The 24,964-nt window shown below is 38.2% G+C and overlaps 1 protein-coding gene across 15 annotated transcripts in view; it reads left to right on the top strand.

The window, feature by feature from the left end:
• CELF2 (CUGBP Elav-like family member 2) overlaps positions 1 to 24,758 on the top strand; it is a 1,044,777-nt gene extending 1,020,019 nt beyond the window's left edge. For 11 of the 15 annotated variants that reach the window (XM_043965376.1, XM_043965377.1, XM_043965374.1 and 8 more), the window contains 3 exons: positions 4,729 to 4,926; positions 10,512 to 10,655; positions 16,085 to 24,591. In XM_043965376.1, coding sequence (XP_043821311.1) covers positions 4,729 to 4,926; positions 10,512 to 10,655; positions 16,085 to 16,212 — 470 coding nt within the window. In that variant the 3' untranslated portion in view covers positions 16,213 to 24,591. Of the gene's footprint in view, positions 1 to 4,728; positions 4,927 to 5,153; positions 6,071 to 10,511; positions 10,656 to 16,084 lie in introns of those variants that run through there. The other 4 variants (XM_043965373.1, XM_043965372.1, XM_043965366.1 and 1 more) reach the window with 3 other exon arrangements.
• Positions 24,759 to 24,964: the final 206 nt, after the last annotated feature.

Raw genomic sequence — 24,964 nt, 5'->3', positions numbered from 1 at the left:
CCTGACTTTGTGTATACTTAATACCTTTGCTTTGAGTACTTGTTTGCCTGATACCATCTTGGGAGACACAAAGACTCAAATGTAGTGCCAATGGGAATGGACATATTCGTCAACACCCCATTAAAATCTGAACAAAGGCCTCATTCCTCTACCCAGTAAGGTGGAGTAGATACACTCCTGGTCATATTGTACCTCTATCTTCAAAACAATGGGGCAGGGGCGGCTAGGTGGTGCAGTGGATAAAGCACCGGCCCTGGATTCAGGAGTACCTGAGTTCAAATCTGGCCTCAGACACTTGACATGTACTAGCTGTGTGACCCTGGGCAAGTCACTTAACCCCCATTGCCCCGTAAAAAAAAATAAATAAATAAAATAAAAAATAATAATAATAATAATAATAAAACAATGGGGCAGTACTCTCACAGTTGAACTCTGCTACACTTGGAGGGGGGGGGGATAGAGATGGAGATGGAGAAAATGGTTATTTCCACTCTTCAGTAATTGTGGGACTACTGCAAATGGATTTCATTGCAGGGTACTTAAAAGATATGATTCCTGAGCCTTTCAGTAATATTTGAAATAGGAGAGGAATCCCAGGATTAGAGAAGGAAGGTAAGAATGGAGTATACAAAACTTGGCTAGTAAGCTTGACTTCAATTCCTGGCAAAATTCTAGAATATGCTATCAAAGGAAATAGTGACCTCAAAGAGTGAACATGGCTTTTTCATCAAGAATAAGTCATAACAAACTAAGCTTATTTTTTTAATTTTCATTGGTTATTAGACTAGGAGAACATTCGAATGCCATTTACCTTATATTTTACCAAAGGTTTTAACAAAGCCTTCGTGCTCTCCTTGTGGAGAAGAGAGGTGTAAGCCAGTTCATCAATGTGTTTGAAACTGGTGTTAAATTACTAAAATCAAAGAATAGTAATGACTTCTTGTCAACTTGGAAGCAAGTCTTTAATGAAGCTCCCCAGGGATCTTCAACTGGTCCTGTACTGTTTAACATTTTAATCATTAACTTGAAGAAAAACATAGATGACATGCTTATTTAATTTGCAAATGGCACAAAGCTAGGAGAGAAGTTGGATGTTAAGATCCAAAACGGTCTTGGCAGGCAACTATGTTGGGCCACATCTAATAAGATGAAATCCAATAAAGATAGTTGTAAAGTTATTCACTTAGGCTCAAGAAGTCAATTTCATTATTACAAGATAGGGAATGAATGAGTAGACAGCAGTTTATCTTAAAAATCTGGGGGTTTCATGGACTGAAAGCTCAATATGAGGTCAAGACTATAACAGCAACCAAAAGAATTAATGGAATTCATAATTAATTAACTAGTGGTAATTAATTTATGAGCAGCATAAAGAAAGGCATAGGTTTCAGGACTAAAGGGATGTCGTGTCATACTCTAGCATGGTCAAAGCCCATCTTAAGTTTTAGGAAAGATGCTTAACCTGGAGTAGAAAAGAAAAGGGGCAAAGAAGTGGGGTGAAACATGAAGGTGGATTAGGAGAAAGAGGAGTAATCTCCTTTCAGTTGGCCCCCAGAGGGCAGGTGGAGAATTCATGGCTGGAAGTTAAAAAGTAGATTTAGGTTTGCCTTGAGGAAAAATGTCTTTACAAAGAGAGTTGTCAAAATATAAAATGGACTAGTTTAGGAGACTGGAGGTTGTTCTACACTGGAGGTCTTCAGACAAATGCTAGATGACCCCTTGTCCAAGTATATAGTAGAAAGTATTTTTGTTCAGGTAGGAGTCTAATTATGGGGATTTTGTTGGCTCTTCTAAATTTAAAAATCTGAATCTCTAGGGATTTTTTCCAATCCTAAATCTGTGATTCTGTGTTGGACCTGAACTTAAGGGACTAGAATACACAATAGCCAACAATTGGTTCAATGCAACTAATGATCTTGCAAATTCGGAATTCGTGGTTATTTGGAAAGGGACTCAGCTGAAGTTTACTTTTGCTTAGCAAGTTTAGAGAGGCAAATAAGATTACATGAAGAATGTTTAACCCAATCAGAAGAACAAATTCCTTCCAAGCACCTTAGCAATACCTATTTGCATACCAACAATTAGTGTTCTAATTAGAAATGATTCCTCTCTTTATTAAAGCTGATTTGGCAAGACCTCTATTTGCCAACATTTTGTTATAGCCTAGTTCCCTCATTATTAGATCTACTTGAAGGAAATAAAATTTAATTTCTTATAAAATATTCCCTCATTCAGATGTCTCACTAATTCAGAGAGGCCTTCGCAGTCTGGATTGGTGGAGTGTGACTTGTCAGCTAAGCATTTATATAGCAGCCCCATTTCCTTAAATCGATCCAGAAGTATTTGATCTGAGATATTGTGAAATTCTTCTGGCTCTAATCCATGAATCTATGCTTATCTTGTCCATTATCCTATTACTAAAAGAGGGACAGTAGGACAGAGAGCAGGAATAAGTAATTAACAAAATAAGAAATCACTAGATCTTCTACTTTCTGTGGATGGTGAATACCATGGGACATGAGAGAGCAGGTACAGGCGATATTTGACTCTAGGGTATAACTAACAAATGTCTTTATTCTGAGTTGCCCACTCATCTCATTATATTCATTTCCCTTCCCTGCCTCCCCCCCCCCCCACAACAGACATTTTAGACCAGGACTTCTTAAACTTTTTCCACTCATGACCCCTTTTTGCCTGAGAAATTTTTACATTAACTTGGGTGTATAGAGATATAAAATACCTTTAACTGTTGCCAAATTTTTCACCACTCCCACATTCAGTTACTCGACCACATGTGGGGTTGAGACCCATGGTTTAAGAAGCTAGGCTTTAGGAGCAGCTAGGTGGCACAGTGGATAAAGCACTGGCCCTGGATTCAGGAGGACCCGAGTTCAAATCCAGCCTCAGACACTTGACAGTTACTAGCTGTGTGACCCTGGGCAAGTCATTTAACCCTCATTGCCCTGCCAAAAAAAAAAAAAAGAAGAAGAAGCAACAGCTAGACTTTAGACAGCTATTTGTCTGACTGAGAGACTTGGCCCCTTTGACATTTTCTTTGTTATACTCTATGTACTCTTTCCAACAACTGATATCCTTCTATCTTGAAGAGAACTGAAGACAGTGATGATATTCTCACCTCCATTTCATGAGCCACTTTAAAGTTAGCATTGCTTTAAAACACTCATTGTTTTAACTCAATACTCAGTTAAGGTTGAAGAATACTAGATTTGAAATCAGAAGACTGTGATTCCAATTAATTAGGCTTAGATTCAAGGTAGCTAAGGGTTCATTGCTGAACCTGGAGACAAGAATAACTGAGTTGAGATCCAGACTCAGACATTTACTATCCTTTTGATCCTCAGCAAGTCACATAACCTCAGTTTCCCTGGCCTTTCTCAACTTAAAATGGGAGTAGTAGCAGCACCTACCTTGCAGGGGTTGTTCTAAGGATCAAATGTGATCATGTTTTAAAAGCACCTTAGCACAGTGCTTGGCACATAGGAGGTACTATGTAAATGTTTATTCCACACTCTGCCCCCTCCAGGAAATGCTACTTACTGAGTGACTTTGAACACTTAATACTTATGAATCTTAGTATTTTTATCTGGAAAATAAGGGGTTGGCCTAGGTGATTTCTGGGGTCTCTTCCAGCTCTAAATTCACAATCCTATGACACAGCAACCCTAACAAGGCAAGAGAGGAAGAAGGATGGAAGGGAAAGCCAAAAAAAAAAAAAAAAAAAGAAAAAAGGACCAGCCAGTACCCAATCCATCACAATCAACAGCCAAGATTTGGCTTCCAGATGCAGAGTATCACCTGACCTAATTTGGTTTATACTCTTAGGAAGACACAGTACCTGGTTCTGTCCTTAGAAAGAACCCCCAGTTAGAAGAAGCATCCTAATGACTACTTTGTGTGTGTTTACATGTCACTTAGTACATAGTAGGCACTTAATACATGTTTATTGATCAATTGATTGTATATGTATGTGAATTATCTAGAGCTGAAAATTGCATCCTCACTATTTAGGTCATGTCTCCTGAGTAGCTTTAAAAAATCCAATAGTAGAATCTTCCTCATTTCTCCCTAAGAATCGACACTAAGGCAACTAGGAAATATCTAGGGTGCCAATCCCTAACTTCTATACTGTAGATGTTAGGAGGGGAGGAAGAGGAATGCAACCAGTTAATGAAAACACTGATTCAGTGGCTTGTAAATATAAAACTGGTGACCAGGCCAGGCCATGTCCGTAGCATTGGACAGTTTAGAAGAGAAAATTTTCTCCTTTTCCAATCCCTTGAGCCATGTAGTAGTACCTCAATCAACTGGTTGAGCCAATGGATTCAACCATATAAATTTTAGAGGCTTCAGAAGTGTATAACAATACAGGGGTAGCAAAACCATACAAAGCAATAGGACCTCAGAAGCTCAATTGTACTTGCCAGGAGCAGGTTGCATGTTAAGAATTTGGTTGTCCAGCTGTAGTGCCTAAGTGGATTTTGATCTCTGTTGTGTGTTTGGGGTGGGGGACTTTCATATGATTCATCAGTATTTCATTGGGTTGTTTCCGTTTGTGTTTGTGTTTCAGTCTTTCAGTTTGGTTTTGTTGGAGTGCGAGCATGCATGCTTTTGCTGTTGTAATTGTGTCAAATAATTCTCTAACTTCCTTTGGAAAGCACTAATGAACAAGTGCAATTTCTCTTCTCTATTGTTGGGTTTTTTGTAAAGTTGCTCAAATGCTCTCAGGTATGGCGGCTCTCAATGGAGGACTTGGCGCCACGGGCTTGACGAATGGTACGGCTGGCACGATGGATGCCCTCACCCAGGCCTACTCAGGAATTCAGCAGTACGCTGCCGCTGCACTGCCAACGCTCTACAGCCAGAGCTTGTTACAACAGCAGAGTGCCGCAGGCAGCCAGAAAGAAGGTAGGTGCCTCCCCACTAGCCTCTGAGATCTCCAATGAGTACTATCTTATTAAAGTTGGTGACAGTCTCATTTTAAAGTATTAGGAAAAAAATACCACTCAATTGAGCCAATGTTTAAAACAAACAAAAAAATCAGTTCTGTTTCATTTTTACTTTTCACGGATACTTTCTGAAGAAAACTGATTGGCCTAACCATTTATTTTAACCTTTTCTTCTTTCCTGTTCAGTGTTATATTTCTTTTATCCTTTGATTTAATTTTGTCATCTATCCTTCAAGATGGATTTGCCGCCCATTGTGTTTTAATGTGCAATTAATCATTAGCTGCTGCTCTCAAAAAAGATGCCAGGAATAAACAAAAAACCAGCCTGGGCCACTTCTTCTTTCCCTAAATATCTAATTTCTTGTTGTTGGTAGGGGTGAATCCATAAAACATTGTGTGGGGGCTGCACTCTCACTTTCCCCAACTCTATGATCTCCAGCGTAACTCTTGTGATCCTCTAGCTGCTTGTTATTAGACATTAGTTTTCAGGTTAATGACAAGATTCAGTGTTAGGATTGAGTGGTTCTTTGTTTAATTGTGGGTCTTCTGGGGAAGCAAATAAGTGATTGATTGCCTTGCTTTCTCTGCCAATAAAGCAAAATAAACCTCAGGAAGTTAATGCTAAGAATAAATTAATACTAATTATGAAATGTTTAGTGAGCTAGTCCAAACAAGGGTAGCTTGTCTCTTTTTACTTCTTTTGGGTTTCTTTTGTCTTCACTTAATCTGCTGGGAGAGGCAGAAGGGAAAGCCTTATAAGCCTTCCCAAAAGTACCATAACTTTATTCTTTCTTTGCTTACTTATAATATGAGGGAGAAGCTAGAACATTAAAGTGCTGAAGCACAATTTTAGATTTAAAAAAAACTCCCTTTTTTCTCTATCCTCCCATATGCTTTAAATTTAAATCTGATTTAATCTGTATCTTTTGGCTTTAAGGATATTCAGTAGGAAGTACAACAGGGTTGCATCCCCATAAAGATGTACATTTTAAAGGGACACTGACAGTTTTAAAATATACCTGTGTTTAAAAAAACAACTTTGTGATATGTGTAATCAGTAATGTTGTAGATTATTAAAAGCAAAAGAAGTTTGAAAATCTCATTTACTTTTCATCATTTCTGCTGTTTATTTACTTTTAGTCTTGACTGCTGTTAGGGTTTGTTGTTTTTTTCAATGCACAACTATTGAGACAAATCCAAAGCCCCACGTTTCCAATAGGCATGTAAGGAGGCCCACTCTTCATGATTTAACACTACATGTCCTCCCAAAGAGAAGAAATGATGTAAATGTTGATAGGAGTGCCAAACCATCATAATAGTAGGAGCCATAAGCTATCAAGTTTAAGGAAATGTGGCATTACTATTATTGTTGCTATTATTAATGCACAGATAGATACCCTGTCAGATATGGATTCAATCAGGCAGAAATAATAGACTCATTTTGTCCCATTATTATGAACAGTATGTTTCATTCTCCATTTATAGATGAGATGGAGAAGCTATACCATATATCATTGAAAAGGCTGTAAATCATAAATATTGCATACATAAGGCAACAGAGAAAACTTTAAAAGAAAGTACTTTTCGGTTGGGTTAAGTTTAAATGCCAATTCCCTGGGCCAAAATTTTCAAAGTCCCTCCACACATCTCTCCCCTTTTCAAAGTCCTTAAAATATTCTTCCTGCATGCCCCAGAGCACTGCAGGGGCAGACTGGCTAAGCAATAGCTATTCTTCAGATGCCAGTCATTCAGTCAATCAGCAAGTCATCAAGCACCTACTATGTACCAGGCAGTGTGCTAGGTCCTGCAGATACAAACACAGTGAATGAAATAAACCTTTGCTCACACGAAAAAAGAATTAAAAGTACCCCTTGATTATCTATGTTTAGATCTGTGTATTATTTGCAAGTCTATGGTCTTAAGGATTTTTTTTTCTCCTTAGATTTTTATGTCTTCAGCTGCCTTTTACACGGCTCTTATGCCTACCTTTCCTCTACCCAGCCAATACATACTAAAGAGATTTAATTTCAGTCTTTGTAAAGCATACTTAAGACGGTTAATCCAGTAGTGTGGGGGGGCAGGGGGGGGAATCACATAATGCATTCCAAAACCAAGTAAAAAGTACTTTTATGTTTTACATACTACAATGCTACTCTTTTGGAGAAGATAAACCAAGAAATGACTAAATCTGTTTGTCATGTTCCCCAGATATGGCTTCTCCCTCAGGGAAAAGACCCAACTTTGCATACGAATAAAATGGGTTTAATTTTTTTTTCCCCATCCAAATTGCCTGACAGGATCACCTGGACTCAGTAGCATGGACAAACCTGTGCTCTACTTTGTCAGTAAGCCCAAATTCTGGAATTAGAATTTCCTCCTCTGAGACCCACTTCTGTCTCCTATAGGCATGCCCAAGGTCACAACTGAAGTTCCTCACCACTTCAGTGGTAGCTTGTTGTAATGGCAGTTAGCTTCTCAGAAAGAGCACAATAGTGTATGAACAAACTGAACAAATCCCTTCAGGAATAATGTCTGAAGGAGTCTATGGATTTCACATGATTCTCAGATGCTGTTTGATTACCTGGGTTTCATCTAAATGTATCCCTAAGTAGCAATTTCTTACAACACCAAAGCCACCACCATTCACCCATCACGTCATCCAAAATATTTGAGAGACGCCCATTCCCTCCAAAACTGAACAGATGCTCTAGAAACATACATTCTAAGACCAGCTGGGGAAGAAGGGGACAGAGGGAGGGAGACAACAGATAGACACAAATAATTATCATAAAAACACTGCTTTTGCCTGGCTTTAGCTACGTAATCGTCAGTGGCATTGCCTCAGCTATTTGGTTTACTGTGACCTCTGAGACCCAGTTAAATGGCACCATTTTAGAAATCAGGAGATTTCTGAACTTCCTTGGTCTGCATCTCTTTGTGGGTGCAGTCCCTGATCCTGCTTTATGTAACAAGCTTCTCCACATCTTTGTCCTCTGTTTGAGGATAAGCTGTTCTCTTTCCCTGTCTCTGGCTATTTACACAGGCCAAATGAAAAAGGAAGGTGACCAGTAATCCAGGTAATTCAGTCAACATCAATAGCTGATATGGATAATTTCCAATCCTCTTCCCCGGTCCTCAACACTTGTCAAGGGGTAGAGGATATACCAAGGTGGGCACCTTCAAAATATATTTTCAATTTACTTGTTTCATCTTAATTTCCAATGCATGAGGGACGTTTGCAGGTCAGCCTTTGCAGAAACCCTCATATGGTGCCAATCCAGAGATTTATAGAGTCAAACTATGTTTTAATCATAAAGCAATCCATCAAGTCCATTATGAGGAGGATCCCAAGATGTCACCTTCTGCTTTTTCTTAACCTATTTTCTGATGTTTATATATTCTTAAGCATTTATCTAGTATATTTCAAAAACTTTTCAGGCATAGCTGGTCACCTCTCTTCCCGAGTGCATTAAAATTGTATTCTTTCTCTGGGTTCCAGGAGAAGAGAGATGCTTCACAATTTAAACTGGGCATCACTGACCCTCATGTGTGTATGTGGGCCCCTTATTTAGAGTGGCCAATAAATCTGGGTTGGTATGATTTATGTTGTGTTTGCTCTATGTACACGTTGCAAAGGCTTCCCTCTTCCTCCCTAGTAATTCCCCAAACATGCTTTTTCATTGTTTTCTTTTTATACCCATTCTCACATTCCTAAGTTTAGTGTTTAAAAAATAATATAGATAAAATATTATTTCCCCTTTTTTAGGGAAAAAAATATTTTATTTTTTTAACCAAACCTAAATTTGGGGCCTAAACCATATGACAGTGTCCCTTTAAAATACAGGCCGCTGCCCCTCTACTGGCATTTCTAGGGGAAAGTGTGGAAAAGCATTATCTTAACTATGGAATTCTACTTCTTGATATCTGAATTTTCCACACTGACGTCTGTTGGATTGGTGAGGAGGTAGCCAAGTCATCAAAGACATCCATAGAAGTGAACACTTAAATGAGGCTGAAATATTTCAATCTTCTAGTTTCAGGCATTTGTGTCATAAATTTTCCCTCAGTGGTTAAGAAAGTCCCATTCATTGGAAAGATTTTTTTTTATTTTAATTTTTCCTCATTTGTTTATTTATTTACTTATTTTTGTGGGAAGAAACTTGGTTTGATTTTTCCTTACATCTTGCCAGGTGGTTTTCTCCATTTCATTTTTACAAAGTTCTTTTTACCCCCATTTTATTTTTTTTCTCTCCAACCCATACACCTTCCCTTCCTTCCCTCCCCCCTCCCCCCTGTCTAGGGAAAACATTGCAGCCCCTCCCCTCAGGCTGTGAGAGGGGCAGGCAGTCCTGGTTCCTCTCATGTGAACGCCAGTTGAGGCTCCATGAACCTGCTGCAGAAGGTACTCTACCAGTACTGCTCTCTCCTCTCTCCCTAGACACCAAGCACATCACATCAGAGACATACCCAGTCTCCATTATCCATTCAATTTGGGGTAGAGCAGGGTTAGACACTCCAGAGCTAAGGGTGGGAGGGCCACATTTGTCTATCTGCTATTTGCCCCCTAGTGTCCTTTGATTTCAAAGGTCTTTTGCCATTTATAGACTAGATGATGTTTATCTTCCATCCAATATTTTAATTCTTTTTCTTTTTTTTTTTTAACTTCTAGATTGGTCTGGTAGAGGTGGGTGGAGGGTAAAGTGATCGATATGAAGAGAGACTCATCCTTCCAAGTGATCTAGTTAAGCAGCTTTATCAGCAAGCACTTTCCCCAGGATGCCCCTTATTTCCTGAAGTGCAGTTATCTTCTGAAAAGTGACAGCCAAGGATATAAAGGCCAGTTGAATCTGTCCCATCTCTCGCTGGCTTCTGCAGTTAGAAACCCCAAGTCCTTAACTAGAAAAGATGGATTGGCCCTGCTCTCCAGTCCTAAAACTTTCATTCTAGGCCTAAGAATCTTGGCCTCATCCTTTTTGTTGCCAAGCATTTTTGACTAAAGTATTATAAAGTTTAGTAAAACACGACTAGTTAGGAGGTTATAGAAATAATTGAGGAATCTATGAATTTAGAGCAGCAGCAATATTAGCATTGTAACTGTTAATCTAAATTGATGGGATCTATTTAGAGTTCAAGAATGCTCTATAAAGCAAACCACCAAGGCAATACTAGTCCTTACCTGGGTTCTTACCTCTTACCTTCATTATGAGAAAATAGGAATTTATAAGAATAAAGTAAATATGACCCTCCCCAAAAGAAATGTAGCCCATTCATAGCCAGCTGCTTTCTGGATCATAATTGCACTTTAAGAAATCAAGATAATGAGATACCACTTTTTAACACCTAAAGGACCTAGGCATCAAGAAGATGTGGAGGATTGCTAAGACAGCTACATTTTAACACTGACATTTTGTCCATCTGCTTTATTTTCTTTTAGTATCATAGAAAGCCAAATGCTTAGCTCATCAGACCTTAATGCATCACTGAGAAGAGTCATGCCAACCTAGATAAAACAAAGCTCTCACCCTGCTTTTTCTTTCTTCTCAGGTCCAGAAGGGGCAAACCTCTTTATTTATCACCTTCCACAGGAGTTTGGAGACCAGGACATTCTGCAAATGTTCATGCCTTTTGGAAATGTTATCTCTGCTAAAGTCTTCATTGACAAACAGACCAATCTGAGCAAGTGCTTTGGTATGTAGAAGAAACCAAGAGAGATGATTACAATTTCTTCCCAAGAGAGAAATCATGGAAAGGCTGATAAATATTAAAAAGCAGAATAGAATCTTCCCTGAGTTTTGGATATTTCCTAATTTCCCATGGGTATAAAAGCATAGTCACATAGTAGGATCACACACCTTTGAGTTAAGAGATTTGAGTTCAAGTTCCAAATCTGCTGCTCTCAAGCTCCTTGACCTTAAGCAAATTACTTAAACTCTCTGGGCCTCAGTTTCCTCATCTGTAAAATGAGGGAGTTTAACTAGATGACCTGTAAGATTCATTCCCCTTCTAGTTTTGTGTAAGTCTCTATATGGACATATTCTATGTTCCATAGAATATGGATAGAATTGCTACAATCCGACAGCTAGATGTGGCAAACAAGTGCAACTAATTATGCCTTATGTTAATGGATTCCATTTAGTACATTATTCTTCCTTATTAAAAATACATAATTATTCTCCATTGTACAGGAATAACTACATTTTAAACTCTATAGATTTAACCCAACATAATATTGTTTTAAAATGCCCAAGAATAATATTAATGGCTCACAATTCTGCACTTTGATGTTTACAAAGTGTTTTCCTTAAAACAATTTGCAGATCACCCAAGTATCATTATTCCCACTTTAGAGATGAGGAAACCTCAGGGAGGTTAAGTAATTTTTCCACTATCCTACAGCTAGTAATAAATTGTCAGAGGCAGGACTCAAGTCTGGACCTCCAGACCCCACCTCCCATGCTCCTTCTGTTAGACCACACTGCTTCTCAGCTTTGTAGAACATTAATGTTCTGTAATCTCTACTGACATAGACTAGCCACACAACATTCTGTCCCTGATGACTGACTAATTGAGATCTGGTATTATTATGATGATGGGTGCTTGATTTTATTGAATCCAGATTACTGAATTTAGAGTCAGAAGATTTGAATTTTAGTGCCACAGCTGCCACGTAACTAACCACGTGACCACCGGCAAGCCACCCATGAAAGAAAAGGCTTTTATCAACTGCTTCCTGTGTGCAGAGGAGGAGAGGGAAGGGGACAATCGTTTGTTAAGCACCTATTGCCATGTGCCAGGCATTATGCAAAGAGCTTTACAAATATTCTCTCATTTACACAGCATTGGGGATACAAATAGAAAAGTGGAAACAGTCTCTGCTCTTGTTGACCTCACATTCTAGTTGGGGATGTAACACATATAGGTTTCAGGGGCAAGCCAGACAGGGCAATCCCATAGTCCTGCAACTCTCTGAGCCTGTTTTTCTCATCTTTAAAAGAATATTTGCAATACTATCTTGTTCAGAAGAAAATTCTTCATTTCCTCTAAAGTTCTATAGAAATGCAAGTTATTCTTTTTTTTTTTTTTTTTGTGGGGCAAGGAGGGTTAAGTGACTTGCCCATGGTCACACAGCTAGTAAGTGTCAAGTGTCTGCGGCTAGATTTGAACTCAGGTCTGTTAAGGGCTAAAATTCTAGCTAAACTGTCTAAAATATCTAATGAGTGGTCGCCAATAAATTATAAGCTTTAGCAAGAGTTAGACTTTTAAGCATTTATTAAGGAGAATAAGAATTTGGTAAAGAGAGAGAAAAAGGCCTAGATTCCTATCTATTAAAGGGAGAGCACATTTCTAGCTCCCTTCTCCGCCAGAGTCCAGAGGAAAGAGGCCCGAGACTCCGCGCCAGTCTCTTCCTTCCTCCTCCCACTAGTCCGCGTCACTTCCTGATACCAAAGACAAGACTCCTGGTCTTGCCCTCAAAGACCTTCGCTTCATGGGCAGAACTCTTCTACAGTTAGTATCCAGCAGGTGGCGTTATTCCAATCGTTACAGGTCCTCCTGAATCCAGGCCTAGTGCTTTATCTACTGTGCCACCTAGCTTTCCCCATGTGTTAGAATCTTAATGCAGAAAGATAATATTTAAGTCTACTCCATGCTTTGGGGAGCCTTCTATGGTAGAGAATGGAGGTGATGAATTAATGCTGCCTCAAAGGCTGTCATTCTTTCACCTGGGAGTAATTTATTCACTTAGCAAAATCTAATCTATTGTGAAATAAAACATGGGTGGGGGTGGAATTACATGATAACTTTATTATATATTTAAAAGGAATAATAGACTTACAGTTTCACATATAGGCTTTTCATATACAATCATCTTTTTTTTCTATTCTTTGTTATAGAGATTCCTTTTTTTTTTTTTTTTAGTGAGGCAATTGGGGTTAAGTGACTTGCCCGGGGTCACACAGCTAGTAAGTGTTAAGTGTCTGAGGCCGGATTTGAACTCAGGTTCTCCTGACTCCAGGGTCAGTGCTCTATCCACTGCGCCAACTAGCCGCCCTGCAATTCTTATTTCTCTTAAGTTCAGAATGAAATAAATAAAATATAAAAAATAAAATGTTATATTATTTAGGAAAAAACAAAATACAATAACTTGGTAGCGTAATATGTCATTGTAAATTGTCAGTAGGTGATACTCAGCAGCATAAAACAATTATGATATGATCAAGAGATTAAGGGGAATAGGTACAGATAGAAAGAGAAACAAATAGAATTGTATGCAGCACAGGGTGAAGCCAGAGGAGATTCTCAAAGAGCAGAATAATTTCTTACTATTTTTTCCTAAACTGGTAGTGGGTAGCCCATTCAAAGAGGCAGCCTTAGCTTCTAAGATTCCATTATCATTACACCTGCCTTATGTCAGGGCTGTCTTCCAGGAAGGCCTGGGAACTCTGGTGAGAGGAGTTAGGGATATCAGGTATTTAAAGCCATTATTTTATTCTGTTAGAGAAGCTATCAGTATGAGCCCATTACATTACTGTTACTCCTTTAGCAAATGGGCCAATCCTCTTGTAACTGCTCCTCTGAAATAAAGGTTACCAGCAGTCAAATTGTAACACAGTCTATGTGAGATATCTTAAACCAAGACTCTAAGGTAGTTAAACAGTGCCCTGCAAGAGAACACAGGGTATGTGATGGCCTGGTTAGTTGTCAGAGAGGGGAGTATCTTGGAGATAGATTTATTGTGGTTTTAGAAAACCATCAGGGCAGCTAGTTGGCGCAGTCGATAGAGCAGCGACCCTGGAGTCAGAAGTACCTGGGTTCAAATCCGGCCTCAGACACTTAACACTTACTTGCTGTGTGACCCTGGGCAAGTCACTTAACCCCAATTGCCTCACTAGAAAAAAAAAGAAAACAATCAATTTCCTAACTTTTCCATCCTTACCAGTATCGCTGTGAACATACAGTCCCTAGCTGTTGCCTGTATCACCGGTTGTGTTTTCAGATGAGATTTTTTTAGAAGCTCTTTGAGGGAGGAGATGGTTTCACATCAAGCCTTTAGCACAGTGCTTGGCACATAGCAAGCTCTGAATATGTGCTTGTTAAATTGAATGGAACCGGGGCAGCTAGGTGGTGCAGTGGATAGAGCACTGGCCCTGGAGTCAGGAGGACCCGAGTTCAAATTCGGCCTCAGACACTTGACACTTACTAGCTGTGTGACCCTGGGCAAGTCATTTAATCCCCATTGCCCTGCAAAAAAACAAAACAAAACAAAACAAAAAATAAATTGAATGGAACCAAATGTTTCATCTTCCTTTACGTCCTATACTCAGAGATGTTTCTTGTGGTCTCATTCTCTGGACATCTTGCCAACCTCCCAGAGAGAAGGAAGAAAAAAGGCGAGCTAAGTTTTTGCAGCTAGGTGGCACTGCCGTGGAAAAAGCACCAGCCCTGAATTCAGGAGGATCTGAGTTCAAATCCAGCCTCAGACACTTGACATTTACTAGCTGTGTGAACCTGGGCAAGTCACTTAACCTTTATTGCCCCACAGGAAGGAAGGAAGGAAGGAAGGAAGAGAGAGAGAGAGAGAGAGAGAGAGAGAGAGAGAGAGAGAGAGAGAGAGAGAGAGAGAGAAAGAGAGAGAGAGAGAAAGAGAGAGAGAAAGAGAGAGAGAAAGAGAAAGAGAGAGAGAGAAAGAAAGAGAGAAAGAAAGAGAGAAAGAAAGAGAGAAAGAAAGAGAGAAAGAAAGAGAGAAAGAAAGAGAGAAAGAAAGAGAGAAAGAAAGAGAGAGAAAGAGAGAAAGAAAGAGAGAGAGAAAGAGAGAAAGAAAGAGAGAAAGAAAGAGAGAAAGAAAGAGAGAAAGAAAGAGAGAAAGAAAGAAAGAAAGAAAGAAAGAAAGAAAGAAAGAAAGAAAGAAAGAAAGAAAGAAAGAAAGAAAGAAAGAAAGAAAGAAAGAAAGAAAGAAAGAAAGAAAGAAAGAAAGAAAGAAGAGGAGGAACAGAGGAGAAATTAATGTGAAGCTAGAGTTAAAGAGAATTGGTTGGTTCAGAAGTTTGGGCTATTGGGTGATAGAACATGAGAAGTGGTTGGTCCAGAAATACCTTGGGGAACTCAGCTGTTGGGTGAACAGTTCAGATCCCAATTCTATCATCTTTGTGACCTGAGGGAAGTCAATAAACCTATCTGGTTCTCAGATCCTTCCTCTGTAGGATAAGGGGAGGAAAGGAGAGAATAAACATTTCTATAATGCCTACCATCTCTTGGGAACTCTACTAAATGCTTTCATTAATATTATCTCATTTGACTGTCACACCAACCCTGTGACACTAATATCCCCATTTTACAGTTGAGGAAACTGGGGTAAACAGAAGTTAAGTGACTGGCCCTGGATGACACAACTAGTAGGAGTCTGAGGCTGGATTTGAATTCAGGTCTTCCAGACTCCAGAATCAGTGCTCTATCCACTATACCACCAGCAAATGCTTTTTCATATGATGTTAACTTGAGTTATTTCTGCATCCAAATAAATAAGCCTCTAGCAGATGTTAGAACAAACTAACCCACAGTTCTGATTTCTCATACTTTTGTCTCTTTACAGAACCATTAGTATTTTTTATTTTGGGGTCCTCTCTTGAATAACAGCTTTTTAAAAAAAAAAATCCACTTTAAAAAAATAATCTTGTCAGGTCACTGGGGTTGCCTCAGAGAGAGATTAAGGCTATATGCACACAAACCAGTTTGCCTCAATACAGTTGGAGAGGGAAGGAAGTTGAATTCAGACAACTGATTTGGGAGCATGTTTTGTTGCTGCTGCTGCTGTTTTGTGTTCTGGTTGGAAGAGAAAGGATCTGTCTCCAAAATGCCAAAGAATGAGCTTGACTAGATTTTTCATCAGTTATTTCAGTGGCATCTGGACAGCCAAAGTAAAACCTATGGCTAAGGGGAACAATGTGCAGATATGTTCTTTAGACCTGAAAACCTGTCCATACCCCTTACAGATTGCAACTACAAAACATTAGTAATGCCGATAAAGCCTGGCTATCTCTTCTGACGTGTGTTTTCTCTGGCTCTCTCTCCTCCCCACCCCTTCATTCCCTCTCTCCCGACCCTTTTCTTATATTTCCCAGGTTTCGTTAGCTACGACAATCCTGTCTCTGCACAAGCTGCTATCCAAGCTATGAACGGCTTTCAGATTGGCATGAAACGCTTGAAGGTCCAACTGAAGCGTTCCAAAAATGACAGCAAACCTTACTGATCTTAACCCCAGAAGCTCACTGCTGTTATTTTAGCTTTCTTAGGGTAAGTCCCATGAGCCAGCCTGTTCTCCACAGGGAAGGCAAAGGAGGACCACATTGCCAACTTTCACCAAGAGAGACAGTTATTTTTACATTAACGCCTCCATTCCCCTACCCACCCAACCCACCCACCTCGCCATTATTAAAACTTGGGCTACTTCTTTCCTACGAGTAAATTCCTCCAGTTGTGCTACTGTATTATTCTCTTTTGTTTTGCGACTTTAATTGGTTTTTTTTCATTCTTTTATTTTTTAAAGAAAAACACAAAAAATAAATGACATCTTGAAAAGTTAGAAGACAAACTCTAATGTGCAATTGAACTCTGAAACCACTGGTGTCCTTGAGAGCACTGGCTAGGAGTATTTGTGGCTGTCTGTCTGGACTTTACAAAGGGCACCAGCAGTTTAGAGTTTAATGTGGAGGCCTAGAGTGAGAACAAAAGCCAAGAGAAGCACTTATTCAAAATTAAGCAAACAAACAAAACAAAAAGTCTTTCCACTACATGACTTCATTATAGTAAGAAGGAGTTTATTTTAGGGTTCAAAGAACATGAGGTTTATTGGTCAAATTATTACACTGGTTGTCTTTATTTTACCATTGTTTTTATTTTAGTTTTTAGAAAGGATTAATGTAAAAAAAGATTTAGAGGATCTGTTTCTTAAAGCTACAGGGTTTAAAAAAATAAAATAAAAATGAGTGAAAATACTTGATGTTTCTTGACAGATAAATTTAATAATAATAAATACATAAATAAATACATAAATAAATAAAAAGAAAGCCACAGGCCTGTAAATTTTATTTGTAAAAAAAGCATTTCTATTTTTATACAAAATTTTTACTGCCTCAGAAATAATGGAAGTTATTTATTGCCTATTGTTAACTTATTGGATACCTAAAGAGCAGTTCTCTGTGCTAGCTAGATCCTTTTGAAGTAGTCTAGTCTACTCGTGCCAGGAATGGGCTTTTTTTCACCGTTGAACCCTAGACCTAAAAAGTTCATGCTTTATCCTCTTGTTGTTTGTATGTCTGGTTATTTTATTTGTAGTTTCCATTATCTAGTTTAAAGTTCGGCTGTCTGACTTTCCCCTTATGTTACATTTGTTGAAACTGGTCCCTTTCCCCTTCCCCTGCACCCCCAAACAACCGAATCCATCCCCCTTCTCACTCTCTCTGGATGGATTCTCTTGGGGTTTCATTGTGCTGTGGATACAGATTGTAAGAAATGCAAATTATGTGAATGGCTCCTAGACTCCCTAATGAGTTAAGATTTGCATTAGTTTTCTCCTGCACCCATAAAAGTGATTTTGTTTCTGCTGCATAGATTTCTGTGTAACTTTTTACTCTTCCTTGTTTTTTCCCTAGACATCTTCATGCCCGTTAGTTCATCGTTTGCCTAGCATGTCCCTGTGGCGTCTCAAAAAAAAAAAAGTTTCATCGTCCCGTCATTGTTTCTGATGTCTTTCTGACCTCACATCATATTTGGTTCTCCTACTGACCTTTGAAATTTGCATGTGACCTCATCTAGCTATGAATTCTGGGAAGTCAATGTGAAAAACATTGCTGCATTCATGCAAGACTGAAATTTATTATTAGACAAATTAATTCTAGAAGAAAAAAAAACCTGTGGCAAAATGTTTCTTTCTTTCTTAATTTTTTTTTTCTTTTCATAAAAAAAAAAACAGACTTGAAAGTATTATACAGGGATTGGCATTCTTCCCGGTCACTGGTAACAATAGCAATATGTGTCCAGGGACACAGAATGTTGGTTTCTAACAGACTACTTCCAAAAACAGTTTGAGAAAAAAAAACTGTCTGATTTTAAGTCTCTAGAGGTCTGTAATCGTTTTTACATTTTTCAGGCAGTGTAAAGTTTTTTGATAAGGCCATTTTAGGTGGCTCACTTTCTCATTAAGATATATATATATAGAACCACTTTTTGTAGATTAGTATAAGAAAATATTTACCCTGTTTTGGGGCAAATGCTACCTATTTGTGTCACCTTTTGCTGAACTGACTCACAGTTAGACAATCCATGGTTTAATGCACATGAAATTAGCTATATTTTATACTGTTCCAATGTACAGGAGAAAGGTTACTGTAAACTGTGTTACGTTGGTGCTTCTGTGAATTAAGTTGTGGTTTCATCATGAGTCTTACGGTCTTAAGTGTTCTATGTTGATAAGACAAGTTTAAAAATTTGGTTTACTTGAACAAAACAAAAAAGAGTTTCAAAAAAAATTGTTTGCTTAAAAAAAAAAATTTCATGTGAGGAAAAAAAACCTATTCCAGAATAAGTTTTGTGTTGGCTTGTGAAGCATTGATGTCATTTTTTTATTGTGGACAATTTAGGTGTGTTTGTGTTCAGCAAAATGTGATCTGTTTTTTTTTCTTTTAAAGAAAAAAAAAAACAGTGAAAATATATAGTGCCAAATTCCAAAGGTACTTCCTTCCTAGAGCTTCGGTGTGTTTCTTGTGAGAAGTAATTTGATAACATGGGTATTTTATTATGTGTTTTGTATAAATCCCTAATATTTAAAAAAAAAAAAAAGAGGTTAAAAAGTTTGTTAACTTGCTATCCTGTGGTCTTGTTGCCTGAAATTGTTATTGTTTGTTATTTCTCTTTGATGTTTTTTGTAAGACATTGTATAAGTGCCCATGTCTCACTTTTTTAACCACTCTGCACATCAATGCTGTGAAGGCAAACCTCACAATGTATTTTCTTCATAATATTATGGAAACCTCTAAGGTGAGAAAGTTTTGAACTTTTAACCCTTTCTACCCAGAGCTGTCTGGAATGTTGGTACCTTTGATACATCCACCATTTTATTGTTGGGTTTGTTTGGGGATGTTTCTGTTGGTCATTTCCTCCTCCTGCCATTTTCCCCTCCCCCCATATATCTATTTTTTTGTGTGTGGTGGGGGTGCGGGGCTTGATTTGATTTTTCGTTTATCTGTTTTTTAAACATGGTTGAAATCTACAAGAAGGAAAAAAAATCCACAGGGCAGATCTGAAGGGTAAAACCAATAGTATTTTACCACTCTCCAAAATTCCCCGCCCCCTTCATTTTTTTTCCTTTCACTTTCCAGAACTTTTTTTTTAAATCTTCTCAGAGAGCTCTTAATGTGCTGCTGTAACTTGCTGTTCAGTATTAAATAACAACAGTTTCTTACTGATTCTTTCCTCCCCTCGTCCCATTCCCTCAAGAAAATGGTGAATTTTAGCACCTAATGATATCAATTTTTTTTCCAACTTCCTTTTGAAATCAAGTGTGGTGGTGCATTCTGGCCGAGACCTTTTTAATGTGCACTGCAATTTAAACTACTTTTTAAACAAACATTTCCTGGATAACGTTTACAATCGGCCATTGTGCTGGGGATTGTCTGAGCCCTCTGGGTATGGCCTATGTGTGCAGAATACCCAGAATTTGAAACTGGTAGCCCTTTCACTGCCTTTCTGATGTTAGTTTGTTGGACTAAGTGCATCTGAGGAGACTACAAGCAGAACTCGCTTCTCATTACTGACACACACAGAAAAAAAAAATTGCCAACCAAATACCCATCAGCATTAATTACCTGCTGCCGTTTTTCTAAAGTGCCATATTTCTTTTTATAAAATCAAACACAGACATCATAAAGACTGAAGGCCGTAACAACCACCAAATGAAAAGCCCTTTCTGAAAAACACAAAACAGGTCATTGGCATCTTCTCTGTGGCTGGGTACAATGCTGGTGACCTTTCTATCTCCCCTCTCTGACTCACTCACCCCTTTCAGTTTAATGTGTATGGATTGTGATAGCCCTGAGGTGGAAAGGACTAGCCTCTCATGATGCAAAAAAAGAAAAAAAAGAAAAAAAAAGAAAAAAAGAAAAAAGAAAAAAAAGTTTCCTTCTTATAGCACATGCACTTATGATGAAATGATTTTTATTATCCTCACACGTGTTTACTACTGCTGGGGCCTTCCTTCATCCTTTGAGGGCTATTTGTACTTCCTGCAGCAATCTGCTTAATAACAAAACAGATCGCACATATGTCTCTCATATATATCTATATACGGGGTATGTGTATATACATATATATAAACACAAGAGAACTTCATTTGAATCTTAGACTGTTTCACTCAGAATCTTCTCATCTGTCAACCACATAAATTTCCAAAGGTTTTTTTTCCAATTTCTTCAACAAAAATTACTCTCCCTGTCCCACTTTTAGCCCTTCTCCTACCTTCCTCTCGCCCAGAGTGGACTGAGCACTATTCAAGAGAAAGTTGAGGGTGAGCACTTTTAGTTGAGCATTTATTATTTTGCAGGCAACCAAGATATGGTAGGTTTGGTGGAAATGTCTGTCCCCCTCCCCCCTTTTATTTGTATGTGTTGTCTTTGTTAAGCAAGTTATCCCTCCTTAGTGAGAAATAGTCCCCCGGTTTACTTTGACTCAGAATATCAAAAGGAAAAGCTGCAAGGGTGCAAAGGGCCTATGCCAGAAGGAAAAACAAAACAAAACAAAACAAAACAGGGAAATTGCTTTTCTTTTTTTAAATAAAAAATTAAATGTAGAGAATAGTAGTTTTTAAATTAAATTAGAGACTTGCAATGAAATGGCAATCCTCAAAGGCATAAATAAGTTCATCTTTCTTTCACCATAGGGGTTATAGTTCTTTGGCTTGTGCTATTCTGGAACCATTTTACTGTTTCTGTTTTTATTATCTTAAGTGCTAATTAACAAGAAGAAGAAAAAAACCTGTAGTTTCATTACCTTTTTGGATAATGTCATACAAAAAAAAATGTATTTGTGTTTTTTTTGTGCTGTGAAAAATTGTTGTTTGTAGATTAATAATATGATCATTTTGTTTAGAATTATAAAATAGTTTTTTAAGTATTGTCTGAGAAAAGCCAAAGTTAATGCAACCTAGTGGAAACTGTAAGACCATTTGAGTATTGTTTCTGTTTTATTGATGCATTTGGATTTTGTTGTTTGATGGAATTTGAGCCAAAAAAAAAAAATGCAGGCTTTCCTATTTCTACAACTGATTGTACTTATGCATTTTGTACCAGTGGAACTTTTTATACTGGAGATTAAAAAAAAAAAAAGGAAACTTTTGTGGCTTACTCTAGTGGGCCCCCTGACCATGACTGATTTCGAGTTTGATTTCTGGTTGGTAGAAAGAAAGTTGGTTTTCTTTTGAGAATTAAAAACTTTGGCTTGCTTTCTTTTTTTCCCTTTGCTTATATCTAGCGTTAGAATTTTGTCTTTTAAAAAGCGGTAAGTTTCACTTTTTATTCTGTATTGTGCAGTTACACAATAAGGTAATTAGAATTAGGAGTACTCAGTCACTTTAAGTGGATAAATGTATTAGTTAAAACTTTAGGGGTTTGCTTTTTTGCTGTTTAGATCAAAGTTTTTTCTGATTCTTCTGTCCTCATTGTGAACATAACCGTGTAGTTGAAACAGTCAAACTTATTTTTGTAACGTATGTTATTGTGTGATGCAGTTTTTTGCTTCTGTCTCCAATATTAAACCATTTTCCTAATACTTGTCTCTCTCTGCGTGTTGTATTGTTGGTGGTCATTATATGTTGGTAATACATCTGCACACCTCACTGTTTCACGTCCCTGTTTTTTTCTATTTGTTGTGTATAAAAGATACAGTCGATTCCACCTAAGTGAATATCTGATTTGGGGGAAAAAGGAGGAACTGTGCACTTTAGCTTTCCTCAGTTTATTTCTATACCACAGCCCACTTCAATTTCTGGGCATAGACTTTTTTTTCTTTATTAACAGTCGGTCTATGGGGGTCACTTAAGTAACTACCTACAGAGTTATATTTGCCAAGGCCTTTGTCAGTCATTTGATTACAGAAGCTCATTCTCATTCTCTCTCTCTCTCTCTCTCTCTCTCTCTCTCTCTCTCTCTCTCTCTCTCTCTCTCTCTCTCTCTCTCCCTCCCCCTCCCTTTCTCTCATTCTCTCCCTCTTTTTCTTCCTCTTTCTCTCCCTCCCTTTTCTCCTTCTCACCTTTTCTTCCTCCCTGTCTCCTCTCCACTCCCCATTCTCCCTTTGTCCTTTGGTCTTTCCCTGTTGTGCAAACACAACATATTCCAAAATGTAGAAAGTCAATCTCTGATCTCAAGTGAATTCACCTTAAAATGGGAAACAGCACCTATCAGTTCTAAATAGTCATAACAACATGCTCATAGAAAATTCGACCTGAAAGGGACCAGAGAGATCTAGTTCAGTTCCTTTCCCCACTACCTAGGTAAGGAACCTGAGGCCCTTGACACCAGGGAGGAATTTGAACCCAGGTCTTCAGACTTGTCTAGTGTTCTTTTTTCCATATTACATCTCCTGTTCTACCTGCTAGCTCTCTGTAAAACTTTAGAAAACTCCAGAGAAGAGAAGCAGCCCTGAGATTTCTTCTAATTGTTCGCTAGTCTATTGGCATATGATGAGTCAACTTTTTTTAAGGAATGAATCACATTTTAAATAAAAAGTGAGAGACCTGGGGGTGGGGGTGGGGGGTGGGAAGCAAGCTCACTAGGTGAGCCAGAGCCATGCATATATATGACTATATTGTGTAGTTATACATATATATATGTGTGTATATGTATAACTATACAATATGTATCTATAGTCATATAAGAAGCAGGTGTTGCCAATCCATCAATTGATAGATAGAAAAAAATATATTTTTTAAGACCTAAGGGAGCAGCTTTAGTTACTAAGGCTAATGGAAATCAATCTTCCCTCAATACTCAAACAGGCCATTTATTTTGATTTAAAGGGGGTCTACTCATCACTGGAGATGAATTCCAAATGGAATTTTAAAAGTTTAACAAAAACACACATTCTCTCTCTCTTTTCTTTTTTTTTTTTGTGGTCTTCCCCCTGTACCCACCCCCCCAACACACATTTCTATAGCTGGTGTCAGATATAATTGTTTACGGTGTCACACCCTGACTAACAGAGATCTAAAGCTTTAAACAGCTTCCTTTCTACCCCTTGCCTCTCCCAAAACCCAATTAAAACTCACTCAAGAGTGCTTTCTGGAACTTAAGCCACAAACCCCACCTCCCATTATCTCTCCATCTCTTAATGCTCAGGAATCTGATTGTTTTTTTGTTGTTTTTCTTTCAAAGTGCTCTTAAGAGGTTCCATCAATGCTAGTCCCTCTCCTATCTCTCTCCTTCCAATTTCTTTGACGCACAATCTCTGGCAGAAACTAATCTACTCCAAGACCCCTAGCCCGCTGCCAATGAGATGTTCCCTTCCACAGCCCTTGGATCTCAGCTGCTCTGCCATCCAGGACAGGGAACCATTTTAACATTCTCTCAGCAGCTCAAAGGTTGAGGGCCCTGGTGGAGTAGGGAAAACGGGCTTCTTCCTATAAGCCTAACACACACCCCAATGGGCCATTACTTCTACCAGCTCCAAACCAACTCAGCTGGGAGCCAATCACTAGACTTCAAATTTCTAGGCAAAGCTTCTGCTTTTAATCTTACCATGGCTTTCAGAAGCCCATATAAGTTCTATGAAGATCTACTGCCTATGTTAGCAGGGAAAGGATGACTGAGTATGTAATTTTTACCTTATTTTATTTTTTAAAATAATTTTCTTTCAAGATGCAGCTTTAAAAAAAATAAAAGATCTACAATCTGCCAACATACAAAGAAAGATTCTGTGCTAGACTTTAAAAGAAAAAAAAAGCCAGTCCATTTAAAAATAACTTCTCCACAAAAGGGGAAGGAAAAGTTCGTTCCCTAAAGTGCTGATGGTTGTATAGTAAAGTCCTTGCTTGAAATTCATTTTTTAAAAATTTTCAATTATGTAAAACACCTTTGTCGGTGTAAGCAAAATGTTTCTTTGTTCGCTGTGCGTGGACCATCTTGGGAAATGATAGAGTTGTCACCAGATTTACCTTGCTGATAGAAATGTCTGCCCAGTCCCCAGCCATTAAACTTGATCCAAGGGGCTGGTGACTGTTAGCTCACAGGCTAGGAAAACAGTCAACACGAATGTACTGTGAATCGTTCCTGATAAGTGAATAAAACATTGTGACCAAACAATCAGCTTATTCACTTATCAGGAATCGACTGTTCTGCTAATTCGCTGTTTTTGTTCTTCATCTCTGTTGTAGTTCACTATTTTTGCTGTGTTCTGTTCTTCCTCTCATGCGCTAGCAAAATCACTAGGAATATATCTTCGTGTGACCATGAAACGTTATATCGAGTGAAAATGATATCTTAACAAAATCTATGCACTTGCTATCAGGAACACAATACTGGATGTGTCTTATATATATTGAACTATATAGTACTCGATTTCTTAAATAAAGCTTAAGAAAGGACTCTGTTGTCTGTAAAATTAATGTGAAGATTTTTTAAAAAAAACAATGTTTCTAGAGATTGTTTTGTGTTAAATCTTTGGGGATGCAGAGTTTACATTTTTTTCTTTGAATTTACATGTATCTGTGGCTTTATGGCTCAATCCTCAATAAATTGGCTTTGGAAACAAGATGGAGTGAGGGAGGTTTCTCCTACTGCTTTGTAGAAAGATATAACTGGAAAGCCATCCCCTTATTAGTGAGAATGGTGTGTCTCTGTACAAAGCAAGAGATATCACTTCTGCAAATACCAGAACAAAGTAATTCCTAAACTTACAAAGAACCACTTGAAAGTATCCGAATTTTGCCCTAACCTAGAAAAATCCAACTGTGTTTC

This window comes from Dromiciops gliroides, chromosome 5 (genome assembly GCF_019393635.1).
Source record: "Dromiciops gliroides isolate mDroGli1 chromosome 5, mDroGli1.pri, whole genome shotgun sequence".
Lineage (NCBI taxonomy): Eukaryota > Metazoa > Chordata > Mammalia > Microbiotheria > Microbiotheriidae > Dromiciops > Dromiciops gliroides.
Note: the sequence above shows the minus strand (reverse complement) of the source record. Positions and strands in the feature narration are given on the sequence as shown.